Source organism: Canis lupus, chromosome 3 (genome assembly GCF_003254725.2).
Source record: "Canis lupus dingo isolate Sandy chromosome 3, ASM325472v2, whole genome shotgun sequence".
Lineage (NCBI taxonomy): Eukaryota > Metazoa > Chordata > Mammalia > Carnivora > Canidae > Canis > Canis lupus.
The window spans coordinates 29,905,314-29,927,164 of NC_064245.1; the positions used below are offsets into that span (position 1 = coordinate 29,905,314).

A 21,851-nucleotide genomic window follows, 5' to 3' on the forward strand; every position below is an offset into this window, starting at 1 on the left:
TTACAAGAATACAAATTGAGAATTTTGCTGATATTGTGACATGGAGAATTTGTATCTTCCAGCAGAATCCATTTCCTTCATACAATCCATTACTTACTGTTGACTTTATTGATGTTGCCTTGGATTTCTGCTTGTGTCAGCAGTTCTTCATATGCATCTCTTTCTTCTTCTGAAATGCAGTTATTCTACAAAACAAAGCCTCCACTGATTCCTGAGGTTAAATAAAATGTCCCCAAAGCTCCCTATTCAAAAGTAAAATGCAAAGAGTGATAAAAACCATTTACTTATATTCATTTGAATTCAATATAAGTAATAAGAGTGCTTGCTCTGTGCAGGGCACTAGGGCTAGACATGCCTGGCAAGGATTACAATGAGGAACAACAGGCCTAGTGATTCTCTGAAAGGGCCGAATTGTCTCATGTGGCAAACATTATGTTGCACCACTTGACCATACTGCCATTTTTTTGTAGATCAAAGTCGGTGGGATATTGGCAATTTCATTTGATTCAGTTTAGTAACAGTGACTCCATAAATAACAAATATACATAGAACAAAATAGATTCTATAGGTGAAGGACATACTCAGTCAGAAATAACATTTGCAAAAGAGAAAACAATTCAGGAAGGCCTGGAGGGCCAGAGCCATGTTAAAGGCAGAGCGGGGAGCAGGATGCAGACCACAGGACTTGCTCACAAAGGTGAGACAGCTGGGCATGTTGGGCTACAGCATCGGGTGTCCAGCGTGAGCCAGAAAGATGGAGAGCTTGGTTGGGTATCCTGGAGGCTTTTTTTTAAAGCCAAACAAAGGACTGTACTTAACTCGGTAGGCAGTAGGGAATCCAGGGAGGTTCCCAAGGGCTGACATCAGATCTGTAATTGAAGATTAATTTTGCAACCTCTAGCTCTGAGAGGGGTTGGTTTGCAGAATTGCAGGAAGCAGGGTGACCCATGAGGAAAGTGTGCAAGAACCCTGAGGCATGGTCGTGGGGGCAGGGCTGAGGCAAGAGTGTAAGACTAGAAGGTGTGGGACAGATGTGGGCTGGCAAGAAGAGGCAATAGAATGCAGGGACAGGATACAGGGGTGGAGGCATGGAAAGAAACACTGCTGAGGGAACTGAGCAAGGAGCACATGTGTGAGGAGGGCAGGGTAGGACAAGCACTCTTCCTACACGGTGACAAGGTCCACAGGACAGAGAGATGAAGTCGCTTGGAGGAACATTTGAGGGGCTTGGTATCAAGCTGACAACTGATTTCTTCAGCAAGTGGATGAGCTTGTCTGAGGAAGGAGAGAGAAGTGATTCGAGGTCAGATCTAGAGAATCTCCATACGCAGAGGCAGGAGGGAGAAAAGACATGGAGAAACGCACAGGCGAACCAGAGGAGACTGGTAGCACCAAAGCAGATGGGAGCCAGGCCAGCAGCCACCTGGAGGCACCTGGAGGCAGATGGGCGGGGCGAGCACGCCACTTGCTGTCAGGAACTGCAAGTGGAGAAAAGGCAGTAAGCTAAAGTGGAAAGTTCTGGTAACAGAGCCAAAGGGGACATGAAAGGCAGCCAGACGTGGAAGCTCCGCACGGGACGTCCTCAGTGAAGCTAGAGAGTAAGGCAAAAGCACTGGGTCAACATCCGGCTGCCTTGCCGAGAAGGGGAGGCAAAATTCGAGAGTAAATTAAAAAACATTATCTCTTCACTTCATCACATGGAACTGTGAACCTCTATTCATAAACCTACAGGTAATTTGGCTAATACAGGATCTGCAGCTCATCCTGAGCAAGGGAAGATCTACTTCCACACTTCCCAGGTGAATCATCAGTTTACGACCTGACCTTGAATCCTTGTAACCTCTGAGAATCAACATAAAGGGAAATCTCATTTCTTTGCGGAGTGCATGGTCCGCTTTTACCCTCACATTTCACACAAGCCAACTACCTAGGGCTACAGAGACCACCAGACCACCGTCAGTTAACATCAAGGCTTTTTCAAACTAGCCACTCATACCCATACTGAGAAATCTAATTGAATACCTTTAGTCTTGCATTTTCCTCCTTTCTTTTCTTGGCTTCCCAAAGTTCCTTCTGATATTCCTGTGCAAGGCTGTCATCTACTAAAGTTAAAACTGCATTTGGGTTTCTTAGCGTTTTAATGGTTTGTTCTGCTATTCCTTTTTCAATAGCTTCATTAATAGCTATAACTGCAGCATGCACTGGAGAGATACAAAGAGAAAGATTTTTATGAGCCAAAGACAACATGGATAGTTGGATGGACATGGCACAAATGTAAGCAGCTTTACTTTCTTCTTCAGCTTCCCGTTAAAAAGGCCAAAAAAAAGACATCCTAGACACTTCACAGAGCACCCCTCTGACAACCTCTCCACCTGCACATCTAGCTTGGGTCCTGTCTTAGCATTCACCATCACGTAATCCCTATTGATTTATTCCGTGCCCATTGAATGGCTAAAATGAACCAACCACCAGGGGGCCAAAGGGTGAAGTGGACTCTGTTAAACAACCAGTTTGTATCCAAATGATACTGGCAATTTAACATACAAGACAAAAAGACAATACAGCACTCTACCGCTAAAATGTGCTGACATAGAAGGCAAAGAAATATTTTGAATAATAAAAATATTTCTAAACACTCTTAATCCACATTGCAGAACTAGGTGTTTAAAGTCAAAATCAATTACATGGTTATATTCTGATATGCTCAACTTAAACATCTACAACACATATAATAACTTCAAAAGGGGGTTGAAAGCATCTTCCAAATATTCTCTTTCTTTTAACCAAAATCAATAAATAAAGTATGGGTAAGTCTTGTGTCAATAGTAAGTTCTGATTTTAAACAGACTCACAAGCAGCTTCATCCACTGACAGTTCATTTGCAAGAATACCACCTATTTTGCTGAAAGATGGCATTTGTATTCCATATTTCTCAAGTTCTTTTCTCATATTACTAATTTCCTCCTCTGAAAAAGAACAACAAAAAATATCAAAGAAAAATACAGAGATGGAGGCAGGAATGAATATATTCATATCAAGAAATGTCTTCATCCTACATTCTCTCTCCCAGAAATGCAAGGCTTACTTTTCTGAATAAAGAACATTAAAGGGGGTATCTGGGTGGCTCAGTAAGGTTAAGCAACTGACTCTTGATCTTGGCTCAGGTTGTAATCCTGGGGTCATGAGATTGAGCCCCATGTCTGGGGCTCCATGCTCAGCATGGACTCTGCTTGAGTTTGTCTTTCTCTCTCCTAAGATTCTCCTTCTCTCTCCCTTCACCCCTCCCCCACTGCATGTGCACTTTCTAAAAAAACACAACCAAACAAAAAAAGAAAATTAAAAATGCTACACTATTATTTAAAAAGGGGGGGGGAGTGTCTTCATCAAGAAGGTGGGGCATTTCTAAACAAGAACCTTATGAAGAAGTCAGTCTGTTTCCCATTTCACAAATGTGGGGAAAAGGAAAACTGGTTGAATACAAACAAGATAATAAAGTTTTCTCCCCTGATCAATATAGAGGAAAAAAGGGAATCGATGATATAAAAAGGAAAACAAAAGTATTGATACATTTTCTTAGCAAATGACAATGTGAAAATCATCAATAGTAGTACCTGTGAAGTCTACTTTGCCCAACAAATCCTGGATCTGAGGTGCTATTCCGAGTTTGAACAGGTATAAACTGAAAGACAGAACATAAAATGATCAGATCAGAAACTTTATCATCATAAATCTTAGTGTTAAAAATTTCTTAAATCTTAAGGGCTTTTTTTAGTTGGGAAAGACCTAAGAGATTATCTCATTTAATCCATTCATTTTATAGATGTGGAAACTGAGTTCTAAGGTAACACAGTCCCTGGAGGATGGGGACTAAAACTGTAGTCTAAGTCCCAAAGACTGGTCTTGTAGAGTATGTGGCGTTTCCATAGGGTCAACTAACTCTCTACTACCCATTTTTAGGGAGAATAAGAGACACAACAATACAAAATAGCCAGTAATAAATCCAAGGAACATTTCTTTGAATACTTCATATATGATTCTTTTTTTGTTGAAAGTACAGTTCATATTATATTTTCCTTTCTGATATTCCTTTAAGTACCACACATTCCTTGAGGATGTATTTGTTCTACATTTTCTGAAACAGAGTGGCAAGACTACCAGCCCACAGGGTGATGTTACCAATAAACCATGATGTGGGCATGCTACTAAGTGGAAGATGGAGAATAAATTGTATGTGTGTGTGCGTGTGTGTGTGTGTGTCTGTGTAGATAAAGTCCCTTACGAAGTAACGATGGTACCCGCTAACCTACCAATAACTTGACAAAAGGATCTGAGGACTGGCATCTAAATTTTACCAATTGTGCAAATATCTGATTATACGGCTTTTCCCATTTAATCACTGAGCCACAGTTTCTTTCCATATTGATCCTAATCTTCTCAATCCCAAAGACTAATCCTATAGAACAATTAAAAAAATCTGTATTCACTTATTATCCATTTTGATAGGTTTGTAATTTGTGAGATTGTAATGGGAAATTAGCCAATTCTACAATAATTTATACAATGAACTAAGAATGATTTCATTGGCTTGAAATATTTCAAGATCATCACTTCAGATGTTGATGTGAGATACATCTGAGGAGATTATAAAATGCATACAATTTCATTAAAGGAGTTCAAGATCAAGCCTCTTTAAATGGTATTAAACTTTTAAAATGTATGATTATTCAATTCAAGGAGCATGCATTTAAAGTAACCTTCATTGATCATTTCTGTAAAACACAATCATTTAGAAAAGCAGCGCATGGTCAAAGTTAAACATTAATGATTCACGGCTAAAATAAAAAGTACACAGAAGAGCATCATCCAAAGTTAAACACTAAGTATTTTGATATAAACCCTTTCAATTTTTTTTTTCTGGAAATACTTATTCCAAAAACTCACACAGGATCCTTAAATATGAATATACTGTATTTTACCTAACCAATTGCATTTAGATGGTCACTAATTATTCCCCACTGCAAATGATGCTGCAGCAAATCTACCTATATACAGATACATTTGTATATACATCTTATTCATTACAATAAATCTCTAAAAACAAAACTGCCAGGTTGAAAGGATATACACACAGTCAAAGCTTTTAGTATATAGGGTCAAATTGCGTTCTAAAAGAGATTACACTCATTAGTTGTGAGTTAAGGGTTAGCAAAAACCCTGTTCCCTTCTGTGAAAGAATTTGACTCTTTTAACATTCTGGCTCTGTTCCCCTAGGAACCCATAAAGGTCCAATGATAACCACATTAGTAAGCATCTTTGCTGAGGAGAAAAATAATCCCCATTGATAAATGATTTGAAGGAACAATAAATACCTGATATGAACACCTAAGTGTGTGATGCCCAAGTTTGGTGACTCTTCTAACTCCCACAGTCCTTGCAGGAAACTGGGCAGCCCACTGGGAAGGTGTTACAATAGACACTGGCTCCTAGGGCTGAGGCTCTCTGCCAGGGAGGCTCTCGTACCCAAGAGGAGTCTCACTTCTTAGCACCTCAGCGGCCAACTGGGGAACCAAAGAAAACAGCTTCTAGGGACGCCCAGGTGGCTCAGCGGTTGAGCATCTGCCTTTGGCTCAGGGCATGATCCTGGAGTCCTGGGATGGAGTCCCACATTAGGCTCCCTGCATGGAGCCTGCTTCTCCCTCTGCCTGGGTCTCTGCCTCTCTCTCTCTCTGTCTCTCATGAATAAATAAATAAATACAATCTTTAATCAAAACAAAACAAAACAAACAACAGCTTCCAGATGGCTACATGGATGACTACGTGCAGTGTCATGAAGTCTCTCACTGAAGAGCTAGTGTTTGATGCTGTGCTGTCAGCTGACTGACTGGGTTCTCTCCTCTTCTGGGCAACTAGTGCCAGACATGGTGGAAAGCAGTTAGGAGATACCAAATGCTTAGATGAACCCAAGAACCTGCTGAAGCGTGTGACCTTTTTTTTTTTTTGATAAATTTATTTTTTATTGGTGTTCAATTTGCCAACATATAGAATAATACCCAGTGTGAAGCGCGTGACCTTAATCTACTGCCACCACATAGGGACACCATTTTCTTTGTCTGCTTACCACAGAATTGATAGTCAATGAAAATGTTGCAAATCTTTTTTTTGTTTTAAATACTATATGTTTGTTCACAAGAGACACACAGAGAGATGCAGAGACACAGGCAGAGGGAGAAGCAGGCTCCCTGCGGAGAGCCTGATGTGGGACTCGATCCCAGGACCCCGAGATCATGACCTGAGCCGAAGGCAGATGCTCAAATATTGAGCCATCCAGGCGTCCTGAAAATTTTGCAGATCTGATAGCCAAAAAATGTTATTTAATTCTGTGTTGCCTTTTGTTAGGTGTGAGGGTAGACATTTTTCAAACAAATTGTTCCACGTCCCCTTCCTGCAGGAAATTCCTATTAATGACTTTTTGAATTTTAAATATTTGTTGAGGAGGAGGAGTTTATCTTTCTTTGGTTTCCTCCCTTTTCCCTCAAAACTAAAACCAAAGAACAAAGAACAAATGACATTTTAAACATACGGTAGTTGTAATTTTAGTACTAAGTTCCAATATTATTTTTGCGTCTTGCCCACAGGTGGAAAACATATTAGAGTCTGAACATTCTTCAATATAGAATAGGCATTATGTATTCATAATTCAAAGCTAGAAAGACAGGATACGTTCCTTAGTTTAAATTCTAGGTCTTTAGAGATTATCAGGGATATAGAACTATTTACACAGCCTCTATAGATTTTATTACCAAAGGTTCATGCCAAACAAGTCATTAGAATTAAAACTAGCAGGCTGACATTTTCAAAACTGTAATATTTTATGAACCACTTCTCAACTCATTATTACATGGAAAAAATATTCCTGTTAAAAGAGAGCCCACATCATGAGGAACAAATGAAATGTCAACCTCTTCAACTGTTCCTTTGTATTAACAGGTACTATAAAATTAAACAGAATTAAATGGATAGGTATGGCAAAGCCCCAAAAGAATTCCAGGAAAATAAAAGCCACACATTAAGAAATGACAAAAAAAAAAAATCATTCTATCTTTCTTCAATTTCTTTCATAGCACTTGATTTGCATTTTTCCTTTTTACAACTAAATTTAAAAATATACATGAATTAATCTACAAAGAAATATAAAATTAATTTAGTGGGAGAAACTTTGAAAATGTGACAATAAAATTTAAGTAGGAAGCACCCATAAAATGTCTTCTAACAACCAGTTTTATATCTATAATTAAGTGTTTAATGTTGTAGGGGTTTTTTTTTAATATTTTATTTATTTGAGGGAGAGAGCAACTATGAGCAAGGGGTGCAGGGGGGCAGAGAGGGAGAGGGAGAAAGAGAAGCAGACTCCCTATGAACAGGGAGCTGGACGTGGGGCTCCATCACAGGACCCTGAGATCATGACCTGAGCCAAAGGCAGATGGTTAACCGACTGAGCCACCCAGGCGTCCCGGTTTTGTTTTTTTAAAAGATTTTATTTTAAGTAGTATCCATGCCTAATGTGGAGCTCGAACTCATAAGCCCAAGATCAAGAGTCACGCAAACTACTGACAGAGCCAGCCAGGTGCCCATGTTAAATGTTGTGGGTTTTTCCCCCCCAGTGTTGCCTTTTAATGTGTAGTACTTATATTAATATTCTGCTATAGTTTTAATTTACTTCAAACCTGACATTCTTTATCAAAGCCAAAACTAATGATTATCTGTGATCCTTGAAATATTCATACATTTACTTCCCAACATATGTAATGTTGAGATCATCTAGAATTTTAGATCCATGCTTCTATTTTCATGTTACACAGTAAAAATTTAGGTAACTATAAATCTTATTAGTTTCTTTTCTAATATCATCTCTATCCAATTTTCTTCTTTCTTAATTTTATCTTTGTTTTTTGTTGTCAGCATAAGTGTTCAAGAAGTACCTATTATTAGGTAGATAAGTTGAATAAATTACCAATAGCACATATATTTTTTTAAGATTTTATTTACTTATTCATGAGAGACACAGAGAGACAGAGAAAGGCAGAGACACAGGCAGAGGGAACAGCAGGCTCCATGCGGGTAGCCCGACACGGGACTCCCAGGACCCTGGGATCATACCCTGGGCCGAAGGCAGCGCTAAACCGCTGGGCCACCCGGGCTGCCCCCAATAGCACATATTTTAATATTTTCATTCATTCCTTGGGTGTCACTTCTTGTTTAATCTAATGCCACTTTCAGAGCTCTGGTTTCCCTCAAGTGTCTGGTATTTCCTGATTTGGGGCTCATCTTGGGGCTCGAGACTTGCTTATTGTCATTGTTGGCCACAAGTTCCCAGGACACGAGCCAGTTCTAGGAAGCCTATGTGGAAACACGGGGCTGACACCACGAGGGGACCCCCTAGCTTGCCTGCACGTGGCCGCTATACAGAATAATCAGAAGACTCGGTCCACACCCGGTAACGCTGGCTGTAGGACTCAAGGCCCAGGGCAGCTCCTTGCTCTGCTGCATCCAGTGATTTTTGGGCTGTGGCCTTGGGTCTTGTTTCTTGGTCAATCCTATCTCATCTGTGTGGTCAGTGGATGGCATCCTTTCTTACCGCAATTTTTAAAAAAATTACTACTTTACTAATTTCATGTCAATTTTGGAAAGGGACTATGAGAGCTGTGCTCAGTCGGTAACCTTGACACAATTGTTTTCACGTTATTTCCTCTGTTTATTCATTCATCTAATTACTTTGCATGGAATATCTACTACATAAAAAGTATTTTTCTCTACCACGCTGTTCCTAAAATAAGTGTTTAGGCTTTCACAAAATACAGGTCTGTTGGTTATAGGAACTATAACTAATATACTAAACAAAATTGCTAATTTTCCCCCGTGGTACTGAAGAAATGAGATGACTAGTTCCAATTATATTTTCTAGTTCTCCATTGTATGCTGTAATATAAATCCTACAATAAACCAATATCCTGGTTAAACTAAAAGTTACCACAAGGTGGTGCTGAGAAGTTATCTTTTAGATTGAACAATCTTCATGTTTAAAGTGAGTCTAAATAAGAGACTTTCTGAAATTAGTATGGATCAGTTAGAAATCTCATTTGCATATACATACTTTCACCAAAAATTTTAAAATATTAATGTATATTTTTTATTTGGCTTCAATTATCAACATTTATGGTCTCCCATGTTGGAGCTTACTTAAATTAATCAGCTTTTAAAAAAACACCACTTTTCACAGCGTGGGAGTTTTATAACAAATTTATGTGTGGGAGGCACTTCCAAGCAGATTACTCAAAAGGGCAGTTTACTATGCACTTATCTATTATTCCTGTGCTGAAAAGAATCAGCAATAGCAGCCCACTCCCTCCCAAGCATTTTAATTGAAATGAAGCCATTCACTACCTGAAGCATATAGGAAATCCAAGGTCTTATTCTTAAAAAAGAGCCTGTCTGGTATAAAAAAAAAACACCAATTTAATTTCTTGGAGCTCTTCAACACAACTTTTTAAGCACCTTACATGCTTAAGAGCCGACACAAAGGGCTAAGAAGAAAGGAAGGGCTAAGGGAAGCCAAGTAAATTAAGGTCATCATCCCTTAGCTTCCCCCAAATAAGAAAGTACTTGGTGTGAAATAGGGAATCTCTTATCACACCACAGGGACAGTACGTTTGTGTTACTTAGTGAGGCCAGTTACTGTCCTGAGGGTAGCTAAAGCCTCACTGGCCCACGTGCTCCCATTTGTACAAGTATCAGTTCAAGTACAGGAAGCAATAAAGTAAAAAACAAAAAAAACACAAACCTCTCAGGGCTTTTCCTACTACTTTCAATAAACACATTAAAAGGTCCTATAGTCAGGCATCCCAGGTGGCTCAGCGGTTTAGCGCTACCTTTGGCCCAGGGCATGATCCTGGAGACCTGGGACCCCGCGTCGGGCTCCCTGCATGGATCCTGCTTTTCCCTCTGCCTGTGTCTCTGCCTTTCTCTGCATCTCTCTGTATCTCTCATGGATAAATAAATAAAATCTTTAAAAAAATAAAATAAAAAATAAAAGGTCTTATAGTAATGAAATGCAAATTCACAAGGTAGAAGTTGGGATCCCTGGGTGGCGCAGCGGTTTAGCGCCTGCCTTTGGCCCAGGGCGTGATCCTGGAGACCCGGGATCGAATCCCACATCGGGCTCCCGGTGCATGGAGCCTGCTTCTCCCTCTGCCTGTGTCTCTGCCTCTCCCTCTCTCTCTCACTGTGTGCCTATCATTAAAAAAAAAAAAAATTAGATTCACAAGGTAGAAGTTGAATTTATTAAAGCTTTTCTGGAGCACGTCATGAGCAGTTCACTTTATGGTGTAGCAAGTGAGATGAATGTTTATAAATCAAGACCACAGGCCTAGCCAGAAAGACAATGGAACCAGAATCGTAAGACCCAGATACTGGCTGCAAGACTGTCCCCATCTAGAATGTGAGTGACTCTGAGCAAGTCACATAATCCACGGCTTTCAGTCTCCTCATCTGTGAAATGAAGACCTGGACAAAAGTAACTTCTCAAGGTCTTTCCAGTTCTGAGGTTCTGTGATTTCTCATTTTAAAATTCCCTAAAATTAACAGTTTAGAGGTCTGAGCTCAAGTTCAAGTTGGATGCTGTCTTTAGAATTTTCTTAGTAGTATGGAAACACGTGACTCCTTCCTGAGGCCAACAGCTAAGCCAGCAATAGTCTAGGATCTGGGGTCACACAACCTGGTTTTGAATCCCAGCTCTTCCATATATCAGTTGTGTGACCTTATTAGCCTCTCTGTACGTCAACTTCCTTCATTACAAAATGGGATTATTAACAGTATGTACCACATAGGCACACCATGAGGATTAAATGAGATTGTTTCTGTCAAGTACTTTGAATGGTTCCAGGCATATATTTTTTTGTTTTTATTATTACTATGATCTTTGTTAAATATGTATGTCCTTTATTAATAACCAATTAATAATAATTAACTTATTAAGAACTTATCACAGCAGTTTCCCCATTCTCAACACTAAGAATCTTTTACTATTTTCCCTCACTGGTTCTGGGTTTCAAATGGTTTTATCTAGAGAGCTAAATTATTTTTCCATCTTAATCATATACATCACTGCCAGTATCATGTCAAAATCTAGTCTTCTTCACCTAATATTCAATCGAAAATAAAAAAAAATCTTGAGGCAGCCTTACTGTAGAGAAATGAGTTCAGTTAACCCAGCTAAAAATTAAAAAATATGAACTCCAGAGGCTTAATTTGGCATCACTGGTGTATATGTACTGTGTTAAGTGTCAAGGCATGGTTCGTGGTCTCAAAGAGCTTAGGATTTAGTAGAACAAAAAGATACAGTCCTGATAGTATTTCAGGATAGGAAGAGGAGGAGAGACTATGGTCTAGAGTGTGGGGAGAATTTTGAACAAGGAGTGATTTAAAGCTACATAAGATGTAACTCCTCATTCCTCATCTTAATCCCAAACATTGCCATCTCTACATTACCCTCTTGAGAAGACAAAATTAGAATCTGCCCTTTGGGTTAAGAAGCCAATTTGTACGAAGTTTATTTATAAATGCAATATGTTCTCTGTCAGATACTCCATGAGTTTGGCATAAGCCATCAACTGGTTTTTTGAAAGGTCCTTAGAGCATAGAGTGTAAGACATGAAGAGTTCTGCATTAAAGCCTGAGGGCCAGAGACACAATCTACCTGGTTAGCAAGGCAGCCACCTGACTGCAGATGAGCTCCTCCTGTATAGAGGAGCCCTTCTTCACTCAATGGTCAGTGCGCTTGGAACTAAAACTGGTTAACCACAAGTGGGGCCACCAGAGCCACAATAACAAACACAAGTCCCAAATGTGTGCTATTTTGGCATCGTCACTGCATTTGAACACCTGACTGCTGGGGCAGTCGTGACATCATCTGCAGCAGGAGCACAACCATGACACAGAGGGAGGCAGGCTCATTTGCAGCTTGCTGTGGTCGGTGCCTTAATGGTCTAAGAAACTCTGTACAGTAAGAAAAGCAGAATCCAGAACCCTCATCCATCACACTAGAAAAATCATTATGAACCTATGACTTGCAAAGGATTCCTTGGAGGGTAGTTGATTTCATGTCTTAAAGCAGAAATAATTATGGTTAAGACTGGAACATCCTATTGTGACCACAAAGCAAGGATATTTCAAATAATGTCAGGTACAGTGCTACAAGGACAAAGGAGCTGACCCAGAAGAGCAACCACTGACCAAAGCAAGTCAATCTGATCCATCAGAATAGAAGATACTAACCCGGGATCCCTGGGTGGCGCAGCGGTTTGGCGCCTGCCTTTGGCCCAGGGCGCGATCCTGGAGACCCGGGATCGAATCCCACATCAGGCTCCCGGTGCATGGAGCCTGCTTCTCCCTCTGCCTGTGTCTCTGCCTCTCTCTCTCTCTCTCTCTGTGACTATCATAAATAAATAAAAATTAAAAAAAAAAAAGAAGATACTAACCCTAGTTAAGTCTGTGAAAGGCCAGGAGTTCATAGCAATCATCAAAAGAGAACAGTACAAAGTGTACAGAAAAGAAATTATAATACAAACTGATAAAGTAAGGCATGTATAATTATTTGTATTGATTTTAGCAAGGTGGGAAGTGTTATTAAAATACAGGTGCTTTGTTTTTTCTATATCTGTCTATGGAATATAGATATTTTTTTACACTATTTATAGTATACTTTATACCCTAAGAATAAAAACCAGGAACTCTAAGCCAGAATGTCATGGAAAATCAAGGAAGTGACCCAAGATAAGAAAGGACCGAAGAACACACAGTTTGTGACAAAAACAGCCAGGTGAAAAGGGGGTCTGGCACTGACAGTCACACAACCATCAGGCAGACATGATCTGAGATGGAGAAACATAGTCCGAGATGATAAATCAGCAAAATGAACAATTACCAAATAATTCTACGTAAGTAGAGCCAATCCTTCATCTTGTGGGTGAGAAACCTCTAGAATGCCCAACAAATTTCAAGAAAATATTCAAAAGGCATATATAAACTTTTAATAACGTTAATAGATCACGCCAATACATCATCATGACAGGACAATGGGTTATAGAACACTGGCCAAGCGAGACAGGCTGTAAATCATTTCTGGCAGAAGGAGGGTGGGCTAGGAGTGGGGACTAGAATGAAAATAAAAACCTACCTGGAAGCCATATACTGAAAATTATAGAGGTCTGACTGATTTCACAAGTAAAGTTTATCCCGATGCCTGGTAGCCAGGGTCTGACTCACCGTGGGGGAAGAAGCCCAACTGGTACCATGCACCGCCTGACAAACCATGGGTCAGAAACCAGATCTATAACCCAGGAAGGTGTAAAGGTGTTCTTTGGTTTCTGGTACCCTTATGATCATGTCAACTCTGGCCAAGAGTCAATATATTACAGTCCTGGGATGAGTGAAAATTAGTGTGTAAATAATTAAATGAATGAAATTTGCACTGTGGATTTTTCAGAATGGATTTAAGTGTGTTAAGTTTGTAATGATACATCTGGGTATTTTACCTGTCTTTTAAAGTATTGGAAGTGTTCAAAATAGCAGTTCTACTAAAACTGTTAAACTAATTCAATTTTACAACCAATGTTTAAGCATTTAACAGTTGTTTCATAAATTGAACAACAAACAACATGCAAAGAATGTTCTTCTCCATGTATAAATGCCCAGTTAAAAAATCCATTAGTAGGAACTTGTTAGAAAGGCTCTCACTTCTTCAACTGGTTTCTTTTCATTGCAGACGTTCATACAATCCAAATGAAGCCAGCAAAACCCACACCATATACACATTTTAAGTGCAAGTACATCAAAACAGTCACAATATATTGGTGTTGCGATAATAGGTACTTTAGCTAGCTTCCTTTCGATATTTTTTCTGAGTTTTCCATTTTTTCCCACAGTGAGCATTAAAATTTTTTTTTTAATAAGAAAAAGATAACAAGAATTTCTTTGAAAAAAGAATGAGGTCACCTATCAGTGAGATGAGTCCTTCTACATGAAGCAAAGCTTGAGGAATCCCTCTGGGGTTGCTGTGCTCACCTTCACGGGCGGCATTTCTCTGAGAACATCAAGCTGTAGACAAAGGAAGCAGTGAGTGGCAGGCAACAAGGCCGGGGTCAGAAATCCAAGTGAAAAGATGAGGAGCGGGCAAGAAAAGTGGAAAGCAGATTCAAACTGGAAGTAAGAGCAAAACCCCAGAGGATTTTTTTTTTTTTTTTAACCCCAAAGGATCTTAATGAGGTCGTTAAGCCCACATCAAGAAGACAGGGAACAGAAGGCCAGTTGGCATGGCTGGGAGCTGTCGCACACCAGCCCCACAGGCTGAGGTAGCAGGAAGGTAGAGCCTGGGTACACGGGGGATCTTCCCTCCTGGCTCCTGATCTATATTCAGAACCTTTGACCTGCCCAACTCCCTGTCCAATAATGCTGATTTTCTATACAGCAATGTTGCTGTATCCCCAGCCAGGATATAATGGCCAGACACATTTGTGTTCATTTCCAGCATCACTTCTAATTATCCAGTGAGAGCAAACCCACTGCCCTTATGAAAAGTGCTCTGCTACCCAGCTCCCCAATGTGTCTTGCCCAAATGAGAAGAATACCAGTCTCATTTGAGTGACTATATTCTAAACCGTTGAGGGAAAAAGTTTTGATAGAAAAAACTTTAGAAAGACTTGAGACTTCTCAGCTTTATACCAGGAAGCAGTCGTATAGCAAGTCTAGGACAGAGAAAAGAGAAGGCGATTCTCCCAGGAAATGCTGTTTGTTAAGTAAACGGTCAAAGATCCTACTTAAGGTCAGATCTGGTGAGGGACAGGCTCCAGAGGATCTGCTACAGAATGATTAACAGTAATGAAGACTTCCGTGAGTAACTGCATGACTGAGAAAAACAGTCCTCGGAAATATCACACCAACATCTGCATATAAGTGGCAAGAAGAAGTTGCCTTTTCTTTTTTTTTGCCTTTTCTTTATTTACCAATCTGCTGAAGCCATTGTTAAAATGATTACAAACTCATTTGCAAGCTTCACTGCAGTTCTATATAATTTCTCTGGAAAAATAGTGACATTGCTAGAATGGAACTTAGCACAAGTTTCTTTATAAGCTGCTTAACATTAACAGCTCAGGTGTCCACGTCGGTGGTGGTGGAGGTGGGAACTAATTTAAACTTGTCCAAAATACCCCAAGAGCATGCCACAGATTAGGAGATTAGCACTATGATGCACGGGTATGATAATGATATTAACTAACTGTAGCTGGCTTAGCAGGTCACAAAAGCAGTACTAAGTATAGTGTTAAGTGATCATTCTAAGCTCTGAAAAATATTTGACAAGAAATGTTGGGCAACACATTTGAAAATATTCCTCAAGACAAGCACTTTTGCACAAAAAAGCTTTCAGAAATACTGCTGGCATAATGATATACTAGCCAACACATGAAGAGGAAGGCATAGAAGTGATCCTGCTCTCTTCCCCACTCTTTTTTTTTTTTTTAAGATCTTATTTATTTATTCATGAGAGACACACAGAGAGAGGCAGAGACACAGGCAGAGGGAGAAGCAGGCAAGAAGCCCGATACGAGACCTGATCCCGGACCCTGGGATTGTGCCCTGCGCTAAAGGCAGATACTCAATCACTGAGCCACCCAGGTTTCCCCCGCTACCCCATTCTAAATTACAAGAATAAAAAGGAATCACAGAAAAGGCCCTTACATTTGGTCTGTATTTCTGTCATCTTCCAAACAAATCTCCTAAGTACCCATCAGGGGAAAAGTCAAATTATATGACATAATCAAAATTCTTTTCTAGTAGGCCAGCAGTGCGATGAATTATTGTAGAAACCTTTTCCTTTGGAGAGGAAAAGAGCCAGGAAGAAGTTAATATAAATCTCTACACAGAAGACTGCCAGGAAAATGACTTCTAGTGATATAAACACGAGGCAGATGTTTTAGAAGAAATTTAAAATTTAATTAGACATAAAGTCTACAAGCTATTACCTGTATGAATGCAAGATGACAGCCATAAACTGGATTTTTAGAATCGACTTTGTTACCACCTAAAAATAACTTTTCTTCCAGTCCAGTAAGATAAAAAATGATCTGTGAACTAGCACAATGTAAGCATTTTCAGAAATTAAGCTATCGAACAATTGCTTTTAATTAATGAACATTAATAGTATCCTGGGGGTCCTGTGTGGCTCAGTTAGTTAAGCGTCTGACTCTTGATTTCGGTTCAGGTCATGATCTCAGGGTTGTGATATTCAGCCCCAAATCATGTTCCTTGCTGGGCATGTAGTCCACTTAAGATTCTTTCTCCCCCTCTGTCCCTCTTCCCTCCCTCTTTAAAAAAACAAACGTTATCTTGATTTGACTAACTCGAAGCAACTCTTATGCTTCTTCTTTACCCCGTGGTCCAGGTTCTATTGAGTGAAGGTCAGAAGAAACTATCCTGATACTGGACTTCCTTAGTCTATGATAAGAATTGAAGCAAAATGATGATTTAAGAGTATCAAAGTTATGACCATTAAAGCTGCTCGTTTGATGTAGTTTGGCTGGCTATATTTGTAAACTAGATCACAACTCAAGAACATGGCAACATTATGAGATCCCCAGAAGTTTCAACTTAAGTTTTCTCATTATTCTTACAGGTCTTTCATTCATTTTCTGGTATTCTGTTTTGAATTAGATCTTAAAAATCAGAAAAAATAGTTTTCCAATTCAAGGACTATATTTATGTGATAATTTAAAAAATTTGTGCCAAATACAAAACAACTCAATCCAATAAAAGGTTCTTTGGATTATTTAAGTAACTTAAGATCCTTCTTCTAAAACAGAAATTACAGTTTCATTTAAATCTACTCCCTACGCACTTCGTTGTGTTTTTTCCCACCTCAATGCATGAATGCAGTATATCATTCTCGGTATGTTTTTCCGGTCATATACATCTGTTGTTTCTGGATAAAATATCTGGAAAACAAAAGAAACAATATGTTTTATTATGTTTTGTTTTTCAAAGTTACTTTAAATCTCCCAAATGATGGTACTTTGATTGTCTTTGTTGTATTTCCTTAAATGTAGAGGAACCTGCCCATTGTCGCTCCCTCCCTTTTGCTCTACAGGCAGACCCATGGGTGCATCTGGGCCCCTGACGGCATGACAGCATGCCTCCTAGTGGGCTTGGGAGAGTGGGGGATTCCTGGGTGGCCACTCCAGGAGGCTGCATCCACAGGGCTAGTGGCACTTTCACTCCACAAGCTGTAAGCCTGGTCAGGCTCTGCTCTCTGTAGCAGGGTCATCCTGTGACTGCCTACAGGTACCCTACCCTGAGAAGGGTGTCTGTCTTATAGTGTTTTATTATAACGTTAAACACCTAACTACACACTTGTATAAACAGGCATGCACACACACAAGACATGCTGATACTATTTTCTGCTTGAATAATACATTTTACCAAATAAAATCTGGAAAGTAAATGAAGTATGAAAGAAGGCACTACCTATAATCTCATTTCCTAGATTGTTACCATTAGCATTTCAGTGTATTTTCTTCCAGGCTTTTTTCAGTATATATATGTCTCTGATTTTTTATATTTATGTATGTATGTATGTGAAAACAAAACTGTAATACTCTAAGCCCCAGTAATGCTATAGTAGATAGTATTATCATAGTACCATAGCAGAACATGACTATTTCCATCCTCTTCATTATTCTATTAGAATGTTATTTATAATAGATGTTTGTGATTCTGTTATCTTTTTGAATGATAATTTAAGTCAGTTCTCTAAGGTTGAACTTTTTGTTTGTTTGCTCCCAATCTGTTCCTATTAAAAGTTTACTGCAATGAATATCCCTGCATTTTCTGAACACTTGATTACTTCTTTTGGATAAACAACTAAATATGCAGTTACTTAACCAGTAAGATTGAACAGAGGCTTTTAATACACATCAACACTACTCTTAAGCCTGAAACTAAAACCTTGATAAGAAACAGATTTTAGAATAGGGCACCAAACTCCTCTATTCCCAAGCACCAAAAATGAGTCATTAGGCTTAAGGCTTCTAAGAAAAAGATAAGCATGCTGGCATTACCATTTTCAGTAGATATTTTATAAAAGTTGACATAAAAATGAAAATTAAGTCCAGTATCATATGGTAGCACTTGATACTCAAATCTGATTTTCTATTAGGCACTGAAAAAAGCTGAGAGAAGAAAGCAGCGAAGTTTTCTCAGCCACAATGTATAGCCACAGAGTGCTTAAATAAATGTCTTCAGTGAAGGAAAGTTCAAGGTCTTTTCAACTTTCCCTCAAAATGTTTGCTGTTACAGCATCTGTCAGGAGAGGATTCTCAATTCAGAAGGACAGGACCAGGTTTCAAAGGCTAGCAGGAAAGTGGAAGAAATTTATAGCTCCCCACTCGCTTTCCTTTCAAAAACCTGTATTTCTTTATATTTCTCCATATGGAAATGCATATTCCTATAAATATTTGTTTCATTTCTTTTGGAAAATCTTGAATAAGATTTTTTAGCCAATACGGTAGGATCAATTCATAGAGTTCACCAGGACATTTTTTAAAAAGATTTTATTTATTTACTCATGAGAGGCACAGAGGGAGAGAGAAACAGGCAGAGACACAGGCAGAGACACAGGCAGAGGGAGAAGCAGGCTCTATGCAGGGAGCCTGACGCGGGACTCGATCCCGGGTCTCCAGGATGAGGCCCTGGGCTGAAGGCGGCGCTAAACCACTGAGCCACCCGGGCTGCCCCTCACCAGAACATTTTGATCATCACCATACCCCCAGCATTAGCAGGATGCTGCGCATGGAAAAGGTAAGTGAAGACATTAGTAGTGGTCAAATACAGCCATCAATTCAGCACGCTATTGGTCACTCATCACTGCAATGTAATGTATTAATCACTTCATAAAAATCAGTGTTAAAATAGTATCTGCCACATGGATCACTTATTTGGTTTTAAGTTAAGGAAAACTTGGCCCAACACATGCCATTTGAAAAGCTTTAAGTCAAATCTATGAAACATAACAAAATGATCCTAATTTAAAGTATGTTGCCTCATAGAGAAGAATTTTATTTGAATTTTTCTTTATTAATCTGTTTGCTATCCAGTAAGGACTTGCTAAATGACAACCTAGAAATATGAATTCTATATTATAACTCGTTCCCAAACGGGAACAGTATTTAATGTTCCAGGCATTTTCAGAGAAGGGAAAATAATTTGATTCAAAATGCAAGGATAAATCAATATTGGCTATTTTGAAATAAAATATGCTGAGCTAAATCAGGTATAAGCTCAAACAGACTGAAAACTGTCATTTATAATCTACATTAAGCAATTTTTTGTTTTTGTTGTGGTGGGTGGTGTTAATTCAAACCTGGATTAATAATAGCAAGACCTGGACCACTTCCACATCATTTCTTCAAAACAGGGGTACATAATAAGCAACAGAATGGAGTGAACTATCAATACCTACAAAGCCTGATGGATCTCAAGGGCATTACTGAAAGAAAGTCAATCTCTCTATTCCATTTCTTTAACATTCTCAAAATGACCAAACCATAGAGATGGAGAATAGAGTAGGGGCTGTCAGGGAACAGGGCTAGAAAAGGAGGTGATGGTCAAGGCCTACTCCTCTGTGGTATCTGTACCTTAATTGTGGTGGTGGTAACACAAATATATTCATGGCATAAAATTGCATAGAAACATACACACAAAAATCACTGCATATAAAAATGGTGAAAATAAGGTCTACAGCCTAGTTAACAGTAACACACTGATATCCATTTATTATTTTACTCCAGTTAGTAGATGTAATCACTGGGGGAAGCTGAATCAAGAATATGCATAGATGGGTCAGGCGATTTGAACAAGATGAAGACGGAACCTAAGCTGGGCACAGGCAGTGGACGTTGTCCCGCTGAGAGCTGAAGATGGCAGTGAACTCAATGTCTGTCACCAGTGATAACCTAAGTCGACATGACATGCTGGCCTGGATCAATGAGTCTCTACAGCTGAATCTGACAAAGATTGAACAGTTTTGCTCAGGGGCTGCCTATTGTCAGGTTATGGACATGCTATTCCCTGGCTCCATTGCCTTGAAGAAAGTGAAATTCCAGGCTAAACTAGAGCATGAATACATCCAGAACTTCAAAATACTACAAGCAGGTTTTAAGAGAATGGGTGTTGACAAAATAATTCCTGTGGACAAATTAGTAAAAGGAAAGTTTCAGGACAATTTTGAATTTGTTCAGTGGTTCAAGAAGTTTTTTGATGCAAACTATGATGAAAAAGACTATGACCCTGTAGCTGCCAGACAAGGTCAAGAAACTGCAGTGGCTCCCTCCCTTGTTGCTCTAGCTCTGAACAAACTGAAAAAACCTCTCCGCTCTAACAGTGCAGCTCCACACAGGCTCAATGCAACACCCAGAACTACTGCAACCCCCAAGGCTGGCCCGGGTGTGGTGCGAAAGAATCCTGGTGGGGGCAATGGGGATGATGAAGCAGCTGAATTGATGCAGCAGGTCAATGTATTGAAACTTACCATCGAAGACTTGGAGAAAAAGAGAGATTTCTACTTTGAAAAGCTAAGAAACATCAAATTGATTTGCCAGGAGAACAAAGGGGAAAACAACCCTGTATTGCAGAGGATCGTGAACATTCTCTAAGCCACAGATGAAGGCTTTGTGATACCTGATGAAGGGGGCCCACAGGAGGAACAAGAAGAGTATTAACAGCCTGGCGGCAGAGCAACATCCGAATTCTTCACTCCAAATCATGTGCTTAACTGTAAAATACCCCCTTTTATTATTCTTAAAGGACTCACTGGTTTCTTTTCATGTCTTCTTAAAGTGCACCTTGCAGAAGTTTCACCCCTTTTCCAATGAATTTGAGTTTGGAGCTTTTACCCTGTAGCAGAGCAGTATTAACATCTAGTTGGGTCACCTGGGGAACAGATAGGCTGACCATGGGGCTCACTGTGTGGACGCTGGTAACACTCACTGTTGTTGCTTTTATGTCATATACTGAGGTGGAGTCCTCAGTAGAGAAATGTAAAGACTGATTTGAATTTTAAGCTAATGACAGAGAATGTTTTAATAAATAAATGCCTTAAGAATAAAAAAAAAGAATATGCATAGATGTACTATTTTTGCAACTTCCTGTGAATCTAAAATTATTTCAAAATCAGAAGTTGAAGAAATCACTCTACAATTTCTAACAAATGTAATTATTTCCTCATTTCCTCTACTTGTCAATTTGTCTCTGAGGCTTAAGGGCACTTGCTCTTTCAATTTAATAAGCACTGAATATTGGCCAAGTTTTATTTGGGACAGCTATTTCAAGAGTAAGAACTCTAACTCCCTGGGTTTTACCATTCAAAGTGATAATATGCTTTATAATAACACTTTATAAAAATACTTTTGTCATTTTAACTTACAGTGATACAATACATGGTACGATACTGAATCTGAAGTCAAAAAGGAGGTGGCTACTTTAAGTTAACTGTCTACCAGCTACGGCTTGTCTTGACCTTGTTGAATTTATGCATGCTTTAACCTAGCTGCTCTCCATCTGTGTACATACTTCATTCTGAGTTCCTGCCATATATTACTTTGCACAGGCCTTTTCATATTTCTGCGTAGTCCTCACATTTGTTGTGCCCGAAGCAATGAGGCCATCTGCTGCATTAACACATCCCAGTATGCCAGATCTTCTTTCATAATGAGGTGTTCACATGACCCCTTTTGGCTTCTCAGTTCAGG

At 39.3% G+C, this 21,851-nt stretch overlaps 2 protein-coding genes across 3 annotated transcripts in view; one reads left to right on the forward strand and one right to left on the reverse strand.

Annotated features, from left to right (window-relative positions):
• Positions 1 to 21,851, reverse strand: part of IQGAP2 (IQ motif containing GTPase activating protein 2) — a 288,002-nt gene that overhangs the window by 107,605 nt on the left and 158,546 nt on the right. For both annotated transcript variants that reach the window (XM_025438205.3, XM_025438204.3), the window contains exons 5-9: positions 16,966 to 17,042; positions 3,612 to 3,679; positions 2,853 to 2,966; positions 2,023 to 2,201; positions 98 to 185 (exon numbers count right to left, since the gene is read on the reverse strand). In XM_025438205.3, coding sequence (XP_025293990.3) covers positions 98 to 185; positions 2,023 to 2,201; positions 2,853 to 2,966; positions 3,612 to 3,679; positions 16,966 to 17,042 — 526 coding nt within the window. The remainder of the gene's footprint in view (positions 1 to 97; positions 186 to 2,022; positions 2,202 to 2,852; positions 2,967 to 3,611; positions 3,680 to 16,965; positions 17,043 to 21,851) is intronic.
• LOC118354222 (microtubule-associated protein RP/EB family member 1-like) lies at positions 20,022 to 20,824 on the forward strand. The gene has a single exon (XM_035714333.2). It carries the CDS (start codon positions 20,022 to 20,024, stop codon positions 20,754 to 20,756), a length of 735 nt encoding a protein of 244 aa, XP_035570226.1. The 3' UTR covers positions 20,757 to 20,824.